The sequence below is a fragment of the Ornithorhynchus anatinus genome, chromosome 1 (genome assembly GCF_004115215.2).
Source record: "Ornithorhynchus anatinus isolate Pmale09 chromosome 1, mOrnAna1.pri.v4, whole genome shotgun sequence".
Taxonomy (NCBI): Eukaryota; Metazoa; Chordata; class Mammalia; order Monotremata; family Ornithorhynchidae; genus Ornithorhynchus; species Ornithorhynchus anatinus.
In genome coordinates this window covers 183,049,363-183,065,874 of record NC_041728.1, presented here as the reverse complement: position 1 = coordinate 183,065,874, position 16,512 = coordinate 183,049,363, and the positions used below count along the sequence as shown (strand labels likewise).

The 16,512-nt window shown below is 58.2% G+C and overlaps 1 protein-coding gene across 7 annotated transcripts in view; it reads left to right on the top strand.

Moving 5' to 3' along the window:
* The window catches only part of SLC35F5 (solute carrier family 35 member F5), a 42,055-nt gene that overhangs the window by 1,914 nt on the left and 23,629 nt on the right, over window positions 1-16,512 (top strand). For 3 of the 7 annotated variants that reach the window (XM_039913550.1, XM_029072881.1, XM_029072896.2), the window contains exons 1-4: window positions 1,273-1,417; window positions 3,031-3,174; window positions 6,510-6,572; window positions 11,907-11,988. In XM_039913550.1, coding sequence (XP_039769484.1) covers window positions 1,292-1,417; window positions 3,031-3,174; window positions 6,510-6,572; window positions 11,907-11,988 — 415 coding nt within the window. In that variant the 5' untranslated portion in view covers window positions 1,273-1,291. Of the gene's footprint in view, window positions 1-132; window positions 167-971; window positions 1,080-1,272; window positions 1,418-3,030; window positions 3,175-6,509; window positions 6,573-11,906; window positions 11,989-16,512 lie in introns of those variants that run through there. The other 4 variants (XM_029072912.2, XM_029072902.1, XM_029072907.1 and 1 more) reach the window with 4 other exon arrangements.

Here is a 16,512-nt window from a genome sequence, read left to right as displayed (position 1 = left end):
CATGGGTTCGAATCCCGGCTCCGCCACTCGTCAGCTGGGTGACTGTGGCCGAGTCACTTCTCTGGGCCCCGGCGACCTCATCTGTCAAATGGGGATGAAAACCGTAAGCCCTACATGGGATATTCTGAGCCCCCTCCCCAGTGCTTAGAACAGTGCTCTGCACAGAGTAAGTGCTTATTAATAATAATAATAATAATAATAATAATGTTGGTATGTGTTAAGCTCTGACTCTGTGCAGAGCACCGTTCTAAGCGCCGGGGGAGATACGGGGTCATCGGGTCGTCCCACGGGAGGCTCCCAATCTTAATCCCCATTTTCCAGATGAGGTCACTGAGGCCCAGAGAAGTGAAGTGACTCGCCCACAGTCACACGTGGAAAGAGCCCGGGCTTTGGTGTCAGGGATCGTGGGTTCGAATCCCCGGTGGGCCACCTGTCAGCTGTGTGACTTTGGGCGAGTCACTTCACTTCTCGGTGCCTCAGTTCCCTCATCCGTCAAATGGGGATGAAGACCGTGAGCCCCACGTGGGACGGCCCGATTCCCCCGTGTCTACCCCGGCGCTTAGAACGGTGCTCGGCGCATAGCGAGCGCTTCACAGATACCAACGTTATTATTATTATTATGTGGCAGAGCCAGGAGTTGAACTCGTGACCTTGGACTCCGAAGTCTTTCCACTGAGCCACGTGAGACATTCTGATTCCACCAGCGCTTAGAAGCAGCGCGGCTCAGTGGCAAGAGCCCGGGCTTTGGAGTCAGAGGTCATGGGTTCGAATCCCCGCTCTGCCCCTTGTCAGCTGTGTGACTGTGGGCGAGTCGCTTCGCTTCTCTGGGCCTCGGTTCCCTCATCTGTCAAATGGGGATGAAGACCGAGAGCCTCCCGTGGGACGACCCGATGACCCGGTGTCTCCCCCAGCGCCTAGAACGGCGCTCTGCACATAGTAAGCGCTTAACGGATACCAATGTTATTATTAAGTGGCAGAGCCAGGAGTTGAACTCGTGACCTTGGCCTCCGAAGCCTCTCCACCGAGCCGCGTGGGACATTCTGATCCCCCCCAGCGCTTAGAACGGCGCTCTGCACATAGTAAGCGCTTAACAAATAGCCCCATCGTTATTTTTATCTCCCTGGACCTCCACCGTGGCCCCCACCCCCCGACCCGGCCTCTTCGGGCCTCCCCCCAAGCCTCCCCGGGTCTCCTCCCGGCCTCCCCCCGGGTGTGTGGGTGGCGTCTCCCCCACGCGCGGGCTCTGACGCGGCCGCCCCCGTGGCCGGACAGGAGGCGCGGGCCGCGGGCCATGCCACGGGCGGGACCCCCCGGCGGCGGGGGCGGCGGCCCACCACAGCGTCGCCGCGTGGCCCTCGGGGTCTCCGTCCTCCTCCTCGTCGACGTCATCTGGGTGGCCTCGTCCGAACTCACCTCGGTAGGTGGCTCCCGTCCCGAGGCCGCGTGGGGAGCCGGAGGTCACGGGTTCGAATCCCCGCCACCACCCGTCAGCCGGGTGACCTCGATCGAGCCGCTTCCCTCCTCTGGGCCTCGGTTCCCCCCCCCTCTGTCAAACGGGGGTGAAGACCGGGAGCCTCCCGTGGGACCGCCCGGTGAGCCCGTCTCTCCCCCGGCGCGTAGAACGGCGCTCGTAGGAAGCGCTCGACAAATACCGGCATCAGTATCATTATGATCTCCGTCCGCCGAACACCGGCCTAAGCGCCGGGGAAAGGAGGAGGCAGCAGTAAACGGGGACGCCGACGGGCTCACGGACTGGAGCGGGAGAGACGGACCTTGAGACCGATAAATAAAATAAAACGAGGGATGTGGACGTCGGCGGGGCCGGGACGGGGGAAGGAAGAAGGGGAGCGAGGCGGGAGCGGGAGGAGAGGAGGGCGCGGTCCGGGAAGGCTCCCGGGAGGAGGGGGGCCTTCAGTGAGGCTTGGAAGCAGCGTGGCTCGGCGGAAAGAGCCCGGGCTCTGGGGTCAGGGCTCACGAGTTCGAATCCCAGCTCTGCCACTCGTCGGCTGGGTGACCGTGGGCGGGTCGCTTCACTTCTCTGCGCCTCAGTTCCCTCATCCGTCAAATGGGGATGAAGACCGGGAGCCCCCCGTGGGACGACCCGATTCCCCCGTGTCTACCCCGGCGCTTAGAACGGTGCTCGGCACATAGGGAGCGCTTAACAAATGCCAACGTTATTATTATTATTGGAAGGGCGGGAGAGTCAGCGTCGGTGGGATGTGAGGAGGCGGAGCCCACCGGTGGTATTTGTTAATAGTCACGTGGGTATCTGTTAAGCGCTCACGATGTGCCGAGCACCGTTCTAAGCGCTGGGGGGGAGAGACGGGGTCATCGGGTCGTCCCCCGTGGGGCTCCCGGTCTTCATCCCCAGGGATTTTCTCTCTCTGTCGCCGACCTGTCCATTCCAAGCGCTCGGTCCAGTGCTCTGCGCATCGGAAGCGCTCGATAAATACTATGAGATGAATGAACAGTAAGAATTATGGTTCTTCTTAAGCGCTCACTGGGTGTCCAGCACTGTAGAGAAGCAGCGTGGCTCAGTGGAAAGAGTCCGGGCTTGGGAGTCAGAGGTGACGAGTTTGAATCCCGGCTCTGCCACTTTGCGGCTGACTGTGGGCAAGTCACTTCGCTTCTCTGAGCCTCAGTGACCTCAACTGGAAAATGGGGCTGAAGACCGGGAGCCCCACGGGGGACGACCTGATCCCCCTGCGCCTCCCCCAGCGCTTAGAACGGTGCTCGGCACCTAGTAAGCGCTTAACAAATGCCAACATCATCATTATTATTAGAACAGTGCTTGGCACATAGTTTAACGGATACCGTCATGGTAAATTATTCTTCTCTGGGCCTCAGTTCCCTCACCTGGGAAATGGGGATGAAGACCGGGAGCCCCGCGGGGGCCGACGCGATGACCCGGCATCCACCCCGGCGCTTAGAACGGCGCTCAGCAAATTCCGGCATCGTCGTTACTGTTGCGATTCGAAGGTGGCGGGTTCGAGCAGGGGGGCTGACGGTCTCGTGCCTTTCCCGCCGCAGTACGTGTTCAGTCAGTACAACAAGCCGTTCTTCAGCACCTTCGCCAAGACGTCCATGTTCGTCCTCTACCTCGTGGGCTTCGCGGTGTGGAGGCCGTGGCGGAGGCAGTGTACGCGCCGATCCCACGCCGGGCCCGGGGCTCTGGTGAGTGGCGGGACGCGGGCCGGGGACCCGGGCTTGGGAGTCAGAGGTCGTGGGTTCCGATCCCGCCCCCGCCCCTTGTCGGCTGGGGGGACCGTGGGCGAGTCGCTTCAGCGTGGCTCAGCGGAAAGGGGCCGGGCTTGGGAGTCGAGGTCGTGGGTTCCGATCCCGCCCCCCCCCCCCCCGCCCCTTGTCGGCTGGGGGACCGTGGGCGAGTCGCTTCTCCGGGCCTCAGTTCCCTCATCTGGAAAATGGGGATGAAGACCGGGAGCCTCCCGTGGGACCGCCCGATGACCCTGGATCTCCCCCGGCGCTTAGAACGGGCACGTAGTAAGCGCTTAACAAGCGCCATCGTTATTATTATGATGATTCCCTGGGCCTCAGTGACCTCATCTGGAAAATGGGGATTAAAAACGGCGAGCCCCACGTGAGACAACGGGATCGCCTCGTATCCCTCAGCGCTTAGAACGGTGCCTGGCAAATAGTAAGCGCTTAACAAATACCATCGTCATTATTATTATTATTATTGTTCTCTGAGCCTCAGTGACCTCATCTGGAAAATGGGGATGAAGACCGGGAGCCCCACGGGGGACAACCTGATCGCTTTGTATCCCCCCCCCCCCCCGCCCCCCAGCGCTTAGAATAGTGCTTGGCACGTAGTAAGCGCTTAACAAATACCAAAATTACGAGAAGCGGCGTGGCTCAGTGGCAAGAGCCCGGGCTTGGGAGTCGGAGGTCACGGGTTCGAATCCCGGTCCCGCCCCTTGTCAGCTGTGTGACCGTGGGCGCCTCACTTCCCTTCTCTGGGCCTCAGTGACCTCATCTGGAAAAATGGGGACGAAGACCGGGAGCCTCCCGTGGGACGACCCGACGACCCTGTATCTCCCCCAGCGCTTAGAACGGCGCTCTGCACCTAGTGAGCGCTTAACAAATACCAAATCATTATTATTACTCTTCCAAGCGCTGGGTACATTCGTTCATTCGTTCAACAGTATTTACTGAGCGCTTACTAGGTGCAGAGCACCGGACTAAGCGCTTGGAATGGACAAGTCGGCAACAGAGACAGTGCTCCGCACCTAGTAAGCGCTCAGTGAATACCACCGATTGATTGGTTGAGGGTCCATCTCCTCCAAGAGGCCTTCCCTGACTCAGTCCTCCTGTCCTCTTCTCCCAGTCCCAATCAGTCATTCGGGTCATTCAGTTGTATTTATTGAGCGCTTACTGCGCGCAGCGTTTCTGGAGCCCTGTGGGCAGAGCACTGTACTGAGCGCTTGGGCGAGGACAGTAGAATAATAGAACAGGCACATTCCCCGCCCAAAGAAGGTATCCAGGGAGCAGAATGAAGGCTGGACCGGAGTGGGGAGAGACAGGCGGCCCAGAGAAGGGAAGTGACTTGCCCAAAGTCCCGCCGCTGCCAAGCGGCGGAGCCGAGATTAGAACCCACGACCTCCGACTCCCAAACCCGAGTGCTTTCCGCGACGATGACGACATCTGGGGAGCGCTTACTGGGTGCCCGGGACTCTTCTAAGCGCCGTTGTATCCACCCCAGCGCTCGGGACGGCGTCCGCCGAATAGCGGGCGCTTAACGGAGCGGCATGAGAAGCAGCGTGGCTCCGTGGAAAGAGCCCGGGCTTGGGAGTCGGAGGTCGTGGGTTCGAATCCCTGCTCTGCCACTTAATAATGTTGGTATCTGTCAAGCGCTCACTCTGTGCCGAGCACTGTTCTAAGCGCTGGGGGAGACGCAGGGGAATCGGGTTGTCCCCCGTGGGGCTCACGGTCTTCGTCCCCATGACCTCTGACTCCCAAGCCCGGGCTCTTGGCCCTGAGCCACGCTGCCTGCTCCTGGAGGAGGAGAAGTGGAGATAGTGGGTGTAGAAGACTCCCCCAAGGAGTTTGGAGTACGGGGGGGGACGGGGCCAGAACTGGAGGGAGCTGTGGGGCCGAAAGAGGGATCTTTTTAGGACAGGGAAGACGTGGGCTACGGTTACGGCTACGACGTTGATCCAACCGTTTAAGAGAAGGCAGGGTGGCTCAGTGGCAAGAGCCCGGGCCTGGGAGTCCGACGTCGTGGATTCGAACCCCGGCTCTGCCACTTGGCAGCTGGGTGACTGTGGGCGAGTCACGTCACTTCTCTGGGCCTCGGTGACCTCTTCTGGAAAATGGGGATGAAGACTGGGAGCCTCCCGTGGGACAAGCTGATTACCCTGTAAATCTCCCCCGGCGCTTAGAACGGTGCTCTGCACGTAGGAAGCGCTTAACAAATACCAACATTATTATCCTAACCCGCCTTGATTCCATTTATTGCCATTGTTCTGTCCGTCCGTCTCCCCCGATGAGACCGTGAGCCCGTCAGTGGGCGGGGACCGTCTCTATCCGTGGCCGAATTGTCCGTTCCCAGCGCTCAGTCCGGTGCTCTGCACGTAGGAAGCGCTCGATAAATACGATTGAATGAATGAATGGGTGGGCGTGATTGAAAACAGCAGAGAAGAAGCCATTGGAGAGCGAATGGTTTAAGAAGGAGAAAAGATATGATTAATAATAATACATGATAACTGAGCCATTTAACCACTTAAAAGCAGCGTGGCTCAGCGGAAAGAGGCCGGGCTTGGGAGTCAGAGGTCGTGGGTTCGAATCCCGGCCCTGCCACTCGTCAGCTGGGTGACTGTGGGCGAGTCACTTCACTTCTCTGGGCCTCAGTTCCCTCCTCTGGAAAATGGGGATGAAGACCCTGTATCTCCCCCAGCGCTTAGAACAGTGCTCTGCACATAGTAAGCGCTTAAATGCCAATATTATTATTATTATGTGCCAGACACCGTACTAAGCGCTGGAGTGGATAGGAGAAAGTCAGGTTGGACCCAGTCCCTGTCCCCCGTGGGGCTCACGGTCTCCATCCCCGTTTTCCAGATGAGGTCCCCGAGGCCCAGAGAGGTTGCCCAAGGTCACCCAGCAGACCAGCAGTGGAGCCCGGGCTCTGTCCACCTCACTCCTCTGGGCCTCAGTTCCTCCGTCTGCAAAATGGAGGTTCAGTCTCTGTTAGAGAAGCAGCGTGGCTCAGTGGAAAGAGCCCGGGCTTGGGAGTCAGAGGTCATGGATTCGAATCCCGACTCTGCCCCTGGTCAGCCGGGTGACTGTGGGCGAGTCACTTCACTTCTCTGGGCCTCGGTTCCCTCATCTGGAAAATGGGGAGGAAGACCGGGAGCCTCACGGGGGACGACCCGATGACCCCGTATCTCCCCCAGCGCTTAGAACGGTGCTCTGCCCGTAGTAAGCGCTTAACAAATGCCAACGTTATTATTATTATCTGGGCGCCAGCCTGACGGATCCATTCCCACGTTCAGCTTGCAGATGCCGAGGGCTACTTTGCCACCTACGGCGGAGACACCGCGGCCAACGGCTCCCTGGTAAGTCGGCCGCCTTGCCGGGGGATCCGGGGGGCGGGCAGGGCCGGGCCGGGGGTCCTGCCCTCGGAGGAGGAGACCAGAAAGTCCCCCGGCCTCCCCGAGGGCGGGGAGATGCCACTGATGCCCGTCTACTTCTTTTGTTTTGTCGTCCGTCTCCCCCTTCTAACAATAATAATAATAATAATAATAATATTGGGACTTGTTAAGCGCTTACTCTGTGCCGAGCACTGTTCTAAGCGCTGGGGGAGAAACAGGGTCATCGGGTGGTCCCACGTGAGGCTCCCGGTCTTCGGGAAGCAGCCTGGCTCAGTGGAAAGAGCCCGGGCTTCGGAGTCATAGGTCACGAGTTCGACTCCCGGCTCTGCCCCTTGTCAGCTGCGTGACTGTGGGCGAGTCACTTCGCTTCTCTGGGCCTCGGTTCCCTCATCTGTAAAATGGGGATTAACTGGGAGCCTCACGCGGGACACCCTGATGACCCTGTATCTACCCCAGCGCTTAGAACAGTGCTCTGCACATAGTAAGCGCTTCACAGATACCAATTATTATCCCCGTTTCACAGATGAGGTCACTGAGGCACCGAGAAGTCAAATGACTTGCCCAAACTCACCCAGCTGACAGGTGGCAGAGCCGGGATTCGAACCCGTGACCTCTGACTCCTAAACCCGTGCTCTTTCCACTGAGCCACGCTGTTTCTCTAATAGTGTTGGTATTTGTTAAGCGCTTACTACGTGCCGAGCACTGTTCTAAGCGCAAGGGCAGATAGAGGGTCATCCGGTTGTCCCGTGTGGGGCTCACAGTCTTCATCCCCATTTTACAGATGAGGGAATTGCGGCCCAGAGGAGTCAAGTGACTTGCCCAAGGTCACACAGCCGACACGTGGCGGAGCCGGGATTAGAACCCACGACCCGGGCTCCTTCCACTGAGCCCCGCTGCTTCTGTAGACCGTGAGCCCGTTGTCGGGCAGGGATGGTCTCTGTCCGTTGCCCAGTTGGACTTGCCAAGTGCTTAGAGGCTCCGCGCACAGGGAGCGCTCAATAAATACCATCGAAGGGATGAATAACTGAGCCCCCCCCCCCCCGGAGAGATGGAGGGGGGAAGGCCGAGGACGGAGGGCGGAGGAAAATCAAAGGTCGGGGAAGCGGGGGACACGACGATGCCGGCGACGGCATTCGTTCATTCAGTAGTATTTATCGAGCGCTTCCTATGTGCGGAGCACCGGACTGAGCGTTTGGACAATTCGGCAACAGACGGAGACCGTCCCCGCCCAGTGACGGGCTCGCGGTCGAATCGGGGGAGACGGACGGACAAAAACGAGACGACGTCATCGCGATAAGTAGAACGAAGGGGATGGACACCTCATTCGCAAAATAAATCGGGGAATAAATAATCTATCCAAATGAGGAGACTGCCCAGGGGAGGGGAAGGGAGAGGGGGAGGAGCGGAGGGAAAGGGGGGAAAAGGGGGCTTAGCTGAGGGGAGGGGAAGGGGGAGCAGAGAGGGAGCAGAGGGAAAAGGGGAAGCTCGGGGTGGGAAGGCCTCCCGGAGGAGGCGACCTCTCCTCGCTCATCTGAGAGTAAGCAGCATTTGCGCTTACTCCGTGCCGGGCACTGCCGGGGTTACAGGGTCATCGCCTTGGCCCCCCGTGAGGCTCACGGCCTTCATCCCCGTTCGACAGACGAGGGAACCGAGGCCCAGAGAAGTGAAGCCACCGGCCCGGGGTCACCCGGCGGGCGGGCGGCGGAGCCGGGATCTGAACCCATGACCTTTTGACCCCCGGGCCCGGGATCCATCCGCTAGGCCGTGCTGCTTCTCACAGGGGGCACTTTGGGGTGAAATGGCGTCCTTTTCCGCGGCGTTTGTTAAGGGTCTCCTGGGTGGCAGGCACCGTGCTGAGCGCTGGGGGAGAGAGAAGACGCAGCGGGGCTTAGTGGAGAGAGCTCGAGCACGGGAGGAGGAAGGATGTGGGTTTTAATGCCGGCTCTGCCCCCGTCTGAGCCTCAGTTCCCTCATCTGCAAAATGGGGATGAAGACAGTGTGCCCCAGGCAAGATGGGGATTGTGTCCCATCCGATTTGCTTGTAATAATAATAATAATGATGACGGTATTTGTTAAGCGCTTACTATGTGCAGAGCACTGTTCTGAGCGCTGGGGGAGGTACCAGGTCGTCAGCTCGTCCCGCGTGGGGCTCCCGGTCTTCATCCCCATTTTCCAGAGGAGGGAACTGAGGCCCAGAGAAGTGAAGCGACTCGCCCACAGTCACACAGCTGACGAGAGGCAGAGCCGGGATTCGAACCCACGAACTCTGACTCCCAAGCCCGGGCTCTTTCCACTGAGCCGCGCTGCTTCTCGATTAGATTTATTGAATCTACCCCAACGCTTAGCCCGGAGTCAACAGGGAACGCTTCCGCTAATTCTGGTGGACTGTACTCTCCCGAGCGCTTAGTACGGCGCTCTGTGCTCGATGAATACTAATGACCGATTATTATGATCGTTGGGAATAATTAGAGTTAGGGTTGGTCATATTAATGATAAGAAGAAGATCTACGGTACACGTTGGAGGCACTTACTGTGTGCCGAGCACTGGGATAGACTCAAGGAAAGGGGGTTGGACACCGTCCCCGTCCTACATGGGGCTCACTAAGTCGGAGGGAGAAGGGGAATGGACTCCCCATTTTACAGTGGAGGAAACTGAGGCCCGGAGAACTGAAGTGACTTGCCCAAGGCCACACAGCAGGCACGGCGGGGAGGCGGATTAGAACCCAGGTCCTCCGACTCCCGGACCCGACCGCTTTCCTCTAGGCTGTGCTGCTTCCCCAATTACCGTCCCGATCGGATGGCGTCGGATCCCGGGCCTGGGGGGGGGGGGGGGGGTCAGAAAGACTTGGGTTCTAATCCCGCCACGTGTCTGCTGGGTGACCTCGGGCAAGCCACTTCCCTTCTCTGGGCCTCCGTGACCTCATCTGGAAAATGGGGATGAAGACTGGGAGCCCAGTGGAAAGAGTCATTCCACTGATGATAGTCATTCATCCGGTCGTATTTGTGGAGTGCTTAACTGTGTGCAGGGCACTGTACTAAGCGCTTGGGAGAGGACACCGTGGTGAGGTGGATAGAGCGCAGGCCTAGGAGTCAGAAGGTCAGGGGTTCGAATCCCGGCACACCGCTTGGCCGCTGTGTGACTTTGGGCAAGTCGCTTCACTTCTCTGGGCCTCAGTGACCTCATCTGGAAAATGGGGATTGAGACCGTGAGCCCCACGGGGGACAGGGACCGCGTCCAACCCCGTTTTCTCATAACCACCCCAGCGCTTAATACAGTTCCTGGCACATAGTAAGCGTTTAAAAAATACCACCATGATGATCATTACAACACGGGAATGAACGGACACATTCCCTGCCCCAAACGAGCTTGCAGTGTAGAGGGAGAGACGGACATGAATAGAAATAAATAAAAGGTGGACGTGGACTTAAGCGGTGCGGGGCCGGGACGGGGGACGAAGAAAGGGAGCGAGTCGGGGCGACGCGGAAGGGAGCGGGAGGAGAGGAGGGCGCGGTCGGGGAAGGCCTCTCGGAGGAGACGGGCCTTCGGTAGGGCTTTGAATGGGGGGGGAGAGGAATCGTCTGTGGGATCTGAGGAGGGAGGGCGTCCGGGACAGCGGGAGGACGCGGGCCGGGGGTCTCCGGCGGGCCGGGCGAGCCGGAGGCCCGGGGAGGAGGCGAGCGGCGGCGGAGGAGCGGGGCGTGCGGCCCGGGACGGAGGAGGACGGAAGGGAGGGGAGGGAGGACGGCGCCGGGGCGTGGGGGGCTTGGAAGCCAAGGGTGACGGGTTTTTGCTTCATGCGAAGGTTGATAGGCGACCACTGGAGGTTTTTGAGGACGGGAGTGACAGGCCCCGAGCGTTTCCGTAGGAAGACGAGCCGGGCTGCGGAGTGAAGTGTGGACTGGAGTGGGGAGAGGCAGGAGGTCGGGAGGTCAGAGAGGAGGCCGAGGCCGTCGTCTAGGCGGGAGAGGATGAGCGATGGTACTCACGTGGTAGGAGTGTGGATGGAGAGGAAAGGGCGGATCTCGGCGATGTCGCGAAGGGGAGACCGGCAGGATTCGGTGACGGATCGGACGTGCGGGGTGAATGAGAGAGCGCGGTCGAGGACGACACCCAGGTCGCGGGCCCGGGAGACGGGAAGGACGGCGGGGCCGCCCACCGGGACGGGGAAGTTGGGGAGAGGACGGGGTCCGGGAGGGAAGATGAGGAGCTCGGTCTCGGGCGTGTTTGAGGTGGCGGGAGGACAGCCGGGGGGAGACGTCCCGGAGGCGGGAGGAGATGCCGGCCTGGAGGGAGGGAGGGAGAACCGGGGAGGAGGTGTCGATTTGGGTGTCGTCCGCACAGAGATGAGAGTTGAAGCCGTGGGAGCGAATGAGTTCACCGAGGGAGTGAGTGTAGACGGAGACTGGAAGGGGGCCCGGAAATGAGCCTTGAGGGACCCCCACAGTGAGGGGGCGGGAGGCAGAGGAGGAGCCCGCCGAGGTAGACGGAGAATGAACGGGCAGAGAGATAAGAGGAGAATCAGGAGAGGACGGAGTCAGTGAAGCCAAGATCGGATGACGTGTTCTGAATCTCCCCCAGCGCTTAGAACAGTGCTCTGCACATAGTAAGCGCTTAACAAATACCAACATTATTATTATAACGTGTTGAGGAGAAGGGGATGGTCCACAGTGTCAAGGGCAGCTGAGAGGTCGAGGAGGATCAGGATGGAGAAGCAGCGTGGCTCAGTGGAAAGAGCCCGGGCTTTGGAGTCAGAGGTCGTGGGTTCGAATCCCGGCTCGGCCACTTGTCAGCTGTGTGACTTTGGGCGAGTCGCTTCACTTCTCTGGGCCTCAGCGACCTCATCTGTAAAATGGGGATGAAGACCGGGAGCCCCACGTGGGACGACCTGATTCCCCCGTGTCTACCCCGGCGCTTAGGACAGTGCTCTGCCCATAGAAAGCGCTTAACAAATACCAACATTATTATTATTATTATTAAGTACTGCATGCAGAGCATTGTATTAAGCATTTAGGAGAATCCAACTTAACAGTAAACAGACACATTCCCTGCCCACAACGAGCTCACAGTCTAGGTGGGGGAGGCAGATGTGAATGGAAATGAATAAATGAGGGATGTGGACATAAGTGTCGTGGGGCTGAGGGAGGGGGGGGATGAAGAAAGGGAGCGAGTCGGGGCGACGCGGAAGGGAGCGGAAGGAGAGGAGAGGCGGGCGCGGTCAGGGAAGGCCTCCCGGAGACGTTGTGGGGGGCTGGCGGGGGCCGCCCGGGAGGTAACCACACGCACCCCCTGCCTTCCAGAGCGAACCCCTCTACGTCCCCGTCAGATTTCACGACCTGCCCGGGGGAAAGCCCGACGCGGCCAAGAGCGACGCGGAAACGAGTGAGTGCGCGGCCGAAAGTGCCGCTCCCGGGAAATCCGGCCCCGGGGCTGATCTCCCCCCCCCCCCCCCCCCCCAGGACCTCCGACCCCAGCTGAGCTCAGGACGAGACGACACCGTTAGAGAACATTAGAGAATACGGGCCCCGCCCTCAAGGAGCTGACAGGCTACTGTGTGCGGAGCACTGTGCTGGACGCTTGGGAGAGGATGAAGAGTTAGGAGGCACATTCCTTGCCCTCAAGGAACTGATAGTCTACTGAGGGCAGAGCACTCTGGTAAACACTGGGGAGAGGAGACTAGAGTTAGTAGATGCAATCTCTGCCCTCAGGGAGCTGACAGTCTACTATGTGCAGAGCACTGGGCTGAGCGCCTGGGAGAGGAAAATACAGAGTTGGCAGCCATGTTCCCTGTCTACAGAGGCTTTACAGGCTAGAGGAGGAGAAACGAGTGCAGAAGTGCTGCAGTCTGGAGGGAGAAAGGGGTGGAAAGAGGAGAGAATTCCAGGTTCCTCAGAGGAGGCAAGTGAACTTCTTCTGGACCCTGAGAGGAATCGGGAAAGTCTCATGGTCCCCCAGAGGAGGCAAGTGGAGGACTCTGGGTCCCGGAGAGGAATCAGGTGAAGCTCTCCCGGTCCCGGAGAGGAATCAGGTGAAGCTCTCCCGGTCCCGGAGAGGAATCAGGTGAAGCTCTCCCGGTTCCTGAGAGGAGGCAGGTGAAGCTCTCCTCATCCCTGAGAGGATTCAGGGGAAGCTCTTGTGGTCCCTGAGAGGAGGCGAGGGAAGCTCTCCTGGTCCTTGAGAGGAGTCAGGTGAGACTCTCTCGATCCTTGAGAGGAGACAGGTGAAGTTCTCCTGGTCCCTGAGAGGAAGCAGGTGAAGCTCCCCTGGTCCTAGAGAAGAGGCAGGTGAAGCTCTCCTGGTTCCTGAGAGGAAGCAGGTGAAGCTCTCCTCATCCCTGAGAGGATTCAGGGGAAGCTCTTGTGGTCCCTGAGAGGAGGTGAGTAAAGCTCTTCTGGTCCCTGAAACTTTCTCTCTTGGTCCCTTAGAGGAATCAGGTGAAGCTCTCCTGGTCCCTGAGAGGAAGCAGGTGAAGCTCCCCTGGTCCTAGAGAAGAGGCAGGTGAAGCTCTCCTGGTTCCTGAGAGGAAGCAGTTGAAGCTGTCCTCATCCCTGAGAGGACTCAGGTGAAACTTTCTCTTCTGCTCCCTGAGAGGAATCAGGTGAAGCTCTCCTGGGCCCTGAAAAGAGTCAGGTGAAGCTGTCTTGGTCCTTGAGAGAAATCAGGTGAAGCTCTCCTGGTTCCTGAGGGGAGTCTGGTGAAGCTCTCCTCATCCCTCAGAGGATTCAGGGGAAGCTCTTGCAGTTCTTGAGCAGAGGCGAGTGAAGCTCTCCTGCTCCCTGAGAGGAGGAAAGCGAAGCTGTCTTGATCCCTGAGAGGAGGCAGGTAAAGTCTCCTGGTCCCTGAGAGGAAGCAGGTGATGCTCTCTTGATCCTTGAGAGGAAGCAGGTGAGGCTCTCCTGGTTCCTGAGAGGAGTCTGGTGAAGCTCTCCTCATCCCTGAGGAGGCAGGTGAGACTATCTTGATCCCTGAGAGGAGGCAGGTGAAACCCCTCTGGTTCCTGAGAGGAGGCAGGTGAAGCTCTCCTGGATCCTGAGAAGAGTCAGGTGACGCCCTCCTGATTCCTGAGAGGAGGCAGGTGAAAGTCCCCTCATCCCTGAGAGGATTCAGGGGAAGCTATTGTGGTCCCTGAGAGGAGGTGAGTGAAGCTCCCCTGCTCCTTGAAACTTTCTCTCTTGGTCCCTTAGAGGAATCAGGTGAAGTTCTCTCCTGGTCCTTGAGAGGAATCAGGGGAAGTTCTCCTGGTCCCTGAGAAGAATCAGGTGAAGCTGTCTTGGTCCTTGAGAGAAATCAGGTGAAGCTCTCCTGGATCCTGAGAGGAAGCAGGTGAAGCTCTCCTCATCCCTGAGAGGTAGTCTGGTGAAGCTCTCCTCATCCCTGAGAGGATTCAGGGGAAGCTCTTGCGGTTCTTGAGAGGAGGCGAGTGAAGCTCTCCTGGTCCCTGAGAGGAGGACAGCGAAGCTGTCTTGATCCCTTAGAGGAGTCAGTTGAGACTCTCGATCCCTGAGAGGAGGCAGGTGAAGTTCTCTTGGTCCCTGAGAGGAAGCAGCTGAGGCTGTCTTGCTCCTTGAGGGAAATCAGGTGTTGCTCTCCTGGTCCTAGAGAGGAATCTGGTGAAGCTCTCCTCATCCCTGAGAGGAGGCAGGTGAAGCTCTCCTCATCCCTGAGAGGGTTCAGGGGAAGCTCTTGCGGTTCTTGAGAGGAGGCGAGTGAAGCTCTCCTGGTCCCTGAGAGGAGGAAAGTGAAGCTGTCTTGATCCCTTAGAGGAGTCAGGTGAGGCTCTCTTGATCCCTGAGAGGAGGCAGGTGAGGCTGTCTTGATCCTTGAGAGAAATCAGGTGATGCTCTCCTGGTCCTAGAGAGGAGGCAGGTGTAGCTCTCCTGGGCCCTGAGAAGAGTCCGGTGAAGCTCTACTGGCTCCTGAGAGGAATCTGGTGAAGGTCTGGTGAAGGTGAAGCTCTCCTCATCCCTGAGAGGATTCAGGAGAAGCTCTTGTGGTTCTTGAGAGGAGGCGAGTGAAGCTCTCCTGCTCCCTGGGAGAAAAGTGAAGCTCTCTTGATCCCTTAGAGGAGTCAGGTGAGACTCTCTTGATCCCTGAGAGGAGGCAGGTGAAGTTCTCTTGGTCCGTGAGAGGAAGCAGCTGAGGCTGTCTTGCTCCTTGAAAGGAATCAGGTGTTGCTCTCCTGGTCCTAGAGAGGAATCTGGTGAAGCTCTCCTCATCCCTGAGAGGAGGCAGGTGAGACTATCATGATCCCTGAGAGGAAGCAGGTGAAGCTCTCCTCAGCCTTGAGAGGATTCAGGGGAAGCTCTTGTAGTCCTGAGAGGAGGCGAGTAAAGCTCTTCTGCTTCCTGACAGGAGTCAGGTGAAGCTTTCTCTCTTAATCCCTTAGAGGAATCAGGTGTGGCTCTTTTTGTCCCTAAGAGGAGGCAGGCGAAGCTCTTCTGGACCCTGAGAGGAGGCAGGTGAAGCTCTCCTGTCCCCGAGAGGAGTTAGTTGAAACATTCCTGGTCCCTGAAAGGATGGTGGGGGACTCTCTCTTGGTCCATGAGTGGAGAGAGGTGAAGGTCTCCTGGACCCTGAGAGGAAACAGGTGAAGCTCTCCTCATCCCCGAGTGGAGGCAGGGGATAATAATAATAATAATAATGTTGGTATTTGTTAAGCGCTTACTAGGTGCAGAGCACTGTTCTAAGCGCTGGGGGAGATACAGGGTCATCACGTTGTCCCACCTGAGGGTCCCAGTCTTAATCCCCATTTGACAGATGAGGTAACTGAGGCCCAGAGAAGCGAAGCGACTTGCCCATAGTCACACAGCTGACAAGTGGCGGAGTGGTGATTCGACCTCATGACCTCTGACTCCCAAAGCCCGGGCTCTTTCCACTGAGCCGCGCCGCTTCTCAGAGATGGTCTCTCTCTCTCCTGGGCCCTGAGAGGCGGCGGCAGGGGAAGCTTTCGTGGTCCCTGAGAAACCTCTCCTCGCCTTCCAAACACCACCGTCTGCGCGTTTCCGGTTAAAATTGCATTTTGCATGTAAATGAAGTGAATTGGGTAAATGAGATGCTCCAGTTTTCTCTCATCCTGGTGAGATCGCACTTACTGGGAAGTACCACGGCCTAAGGGAGATTACCCCGGGTCCTGATCGCAGCTCCACCACTGGTCTGCTGTGTGAGTTGGGCGAGTCGCATCGCTTTTGTTTTAAGGAATCTGTTAAGTGCTTATTACGTAGCAGTGTTCGAGTCCCGGTTCTGCCACTTGTCAGCTGTGTGACCGTGGGCAAGTCACTTAACTTCTCTGGGCCTCAGTTACCTCATCTGTAAAATGGGGATTAACTGTGAGCCTCACATGGGACAGCCTGATGACCCTGTATCCACCCCAGCGCTTAGAACAGTGCTCGGCACGTAGTAAGCGCTTAACAAATACCAACATTATTATTATTATTATTACTAAGCGCACGGGAAGATAAAAGCTAATCAGGTCAGACGTGGGTCCCTGTCCCTCATGGGGATCACAGTCTTCGTCTCCGTTTTCCATTCATTCATTCAATCGTATTGATGGAGCGCTTACATCTGCGGAGCGCTGTACTGAGCGCTTGGAATAAACAGTTGGGAAGCAGCGTGGCTCAGTGGAAAGAGCCTGGGCTTGGGAGTCAGAGGTCGTGGGTTCGACTCCCGGATCTGCCACTAGGCAGCTGTGGGACTGTGGGCGAGTCACTTCACTTCTCTGGGCCTCAGTTACCTCATCTGGAAAATGGGGATTAACTGTGAGCCTCACGTGGGACGACCCGATGACCCTGGATCCCCCCCCAGCGCTTAGAACAGTGCTCTGCACATAGTAAGCGCTTAACAAATACCAATATTATTACAATTCGGCCAGAAAGAGAGATAATCCCTGCCCAACAACGGGCTCACAAT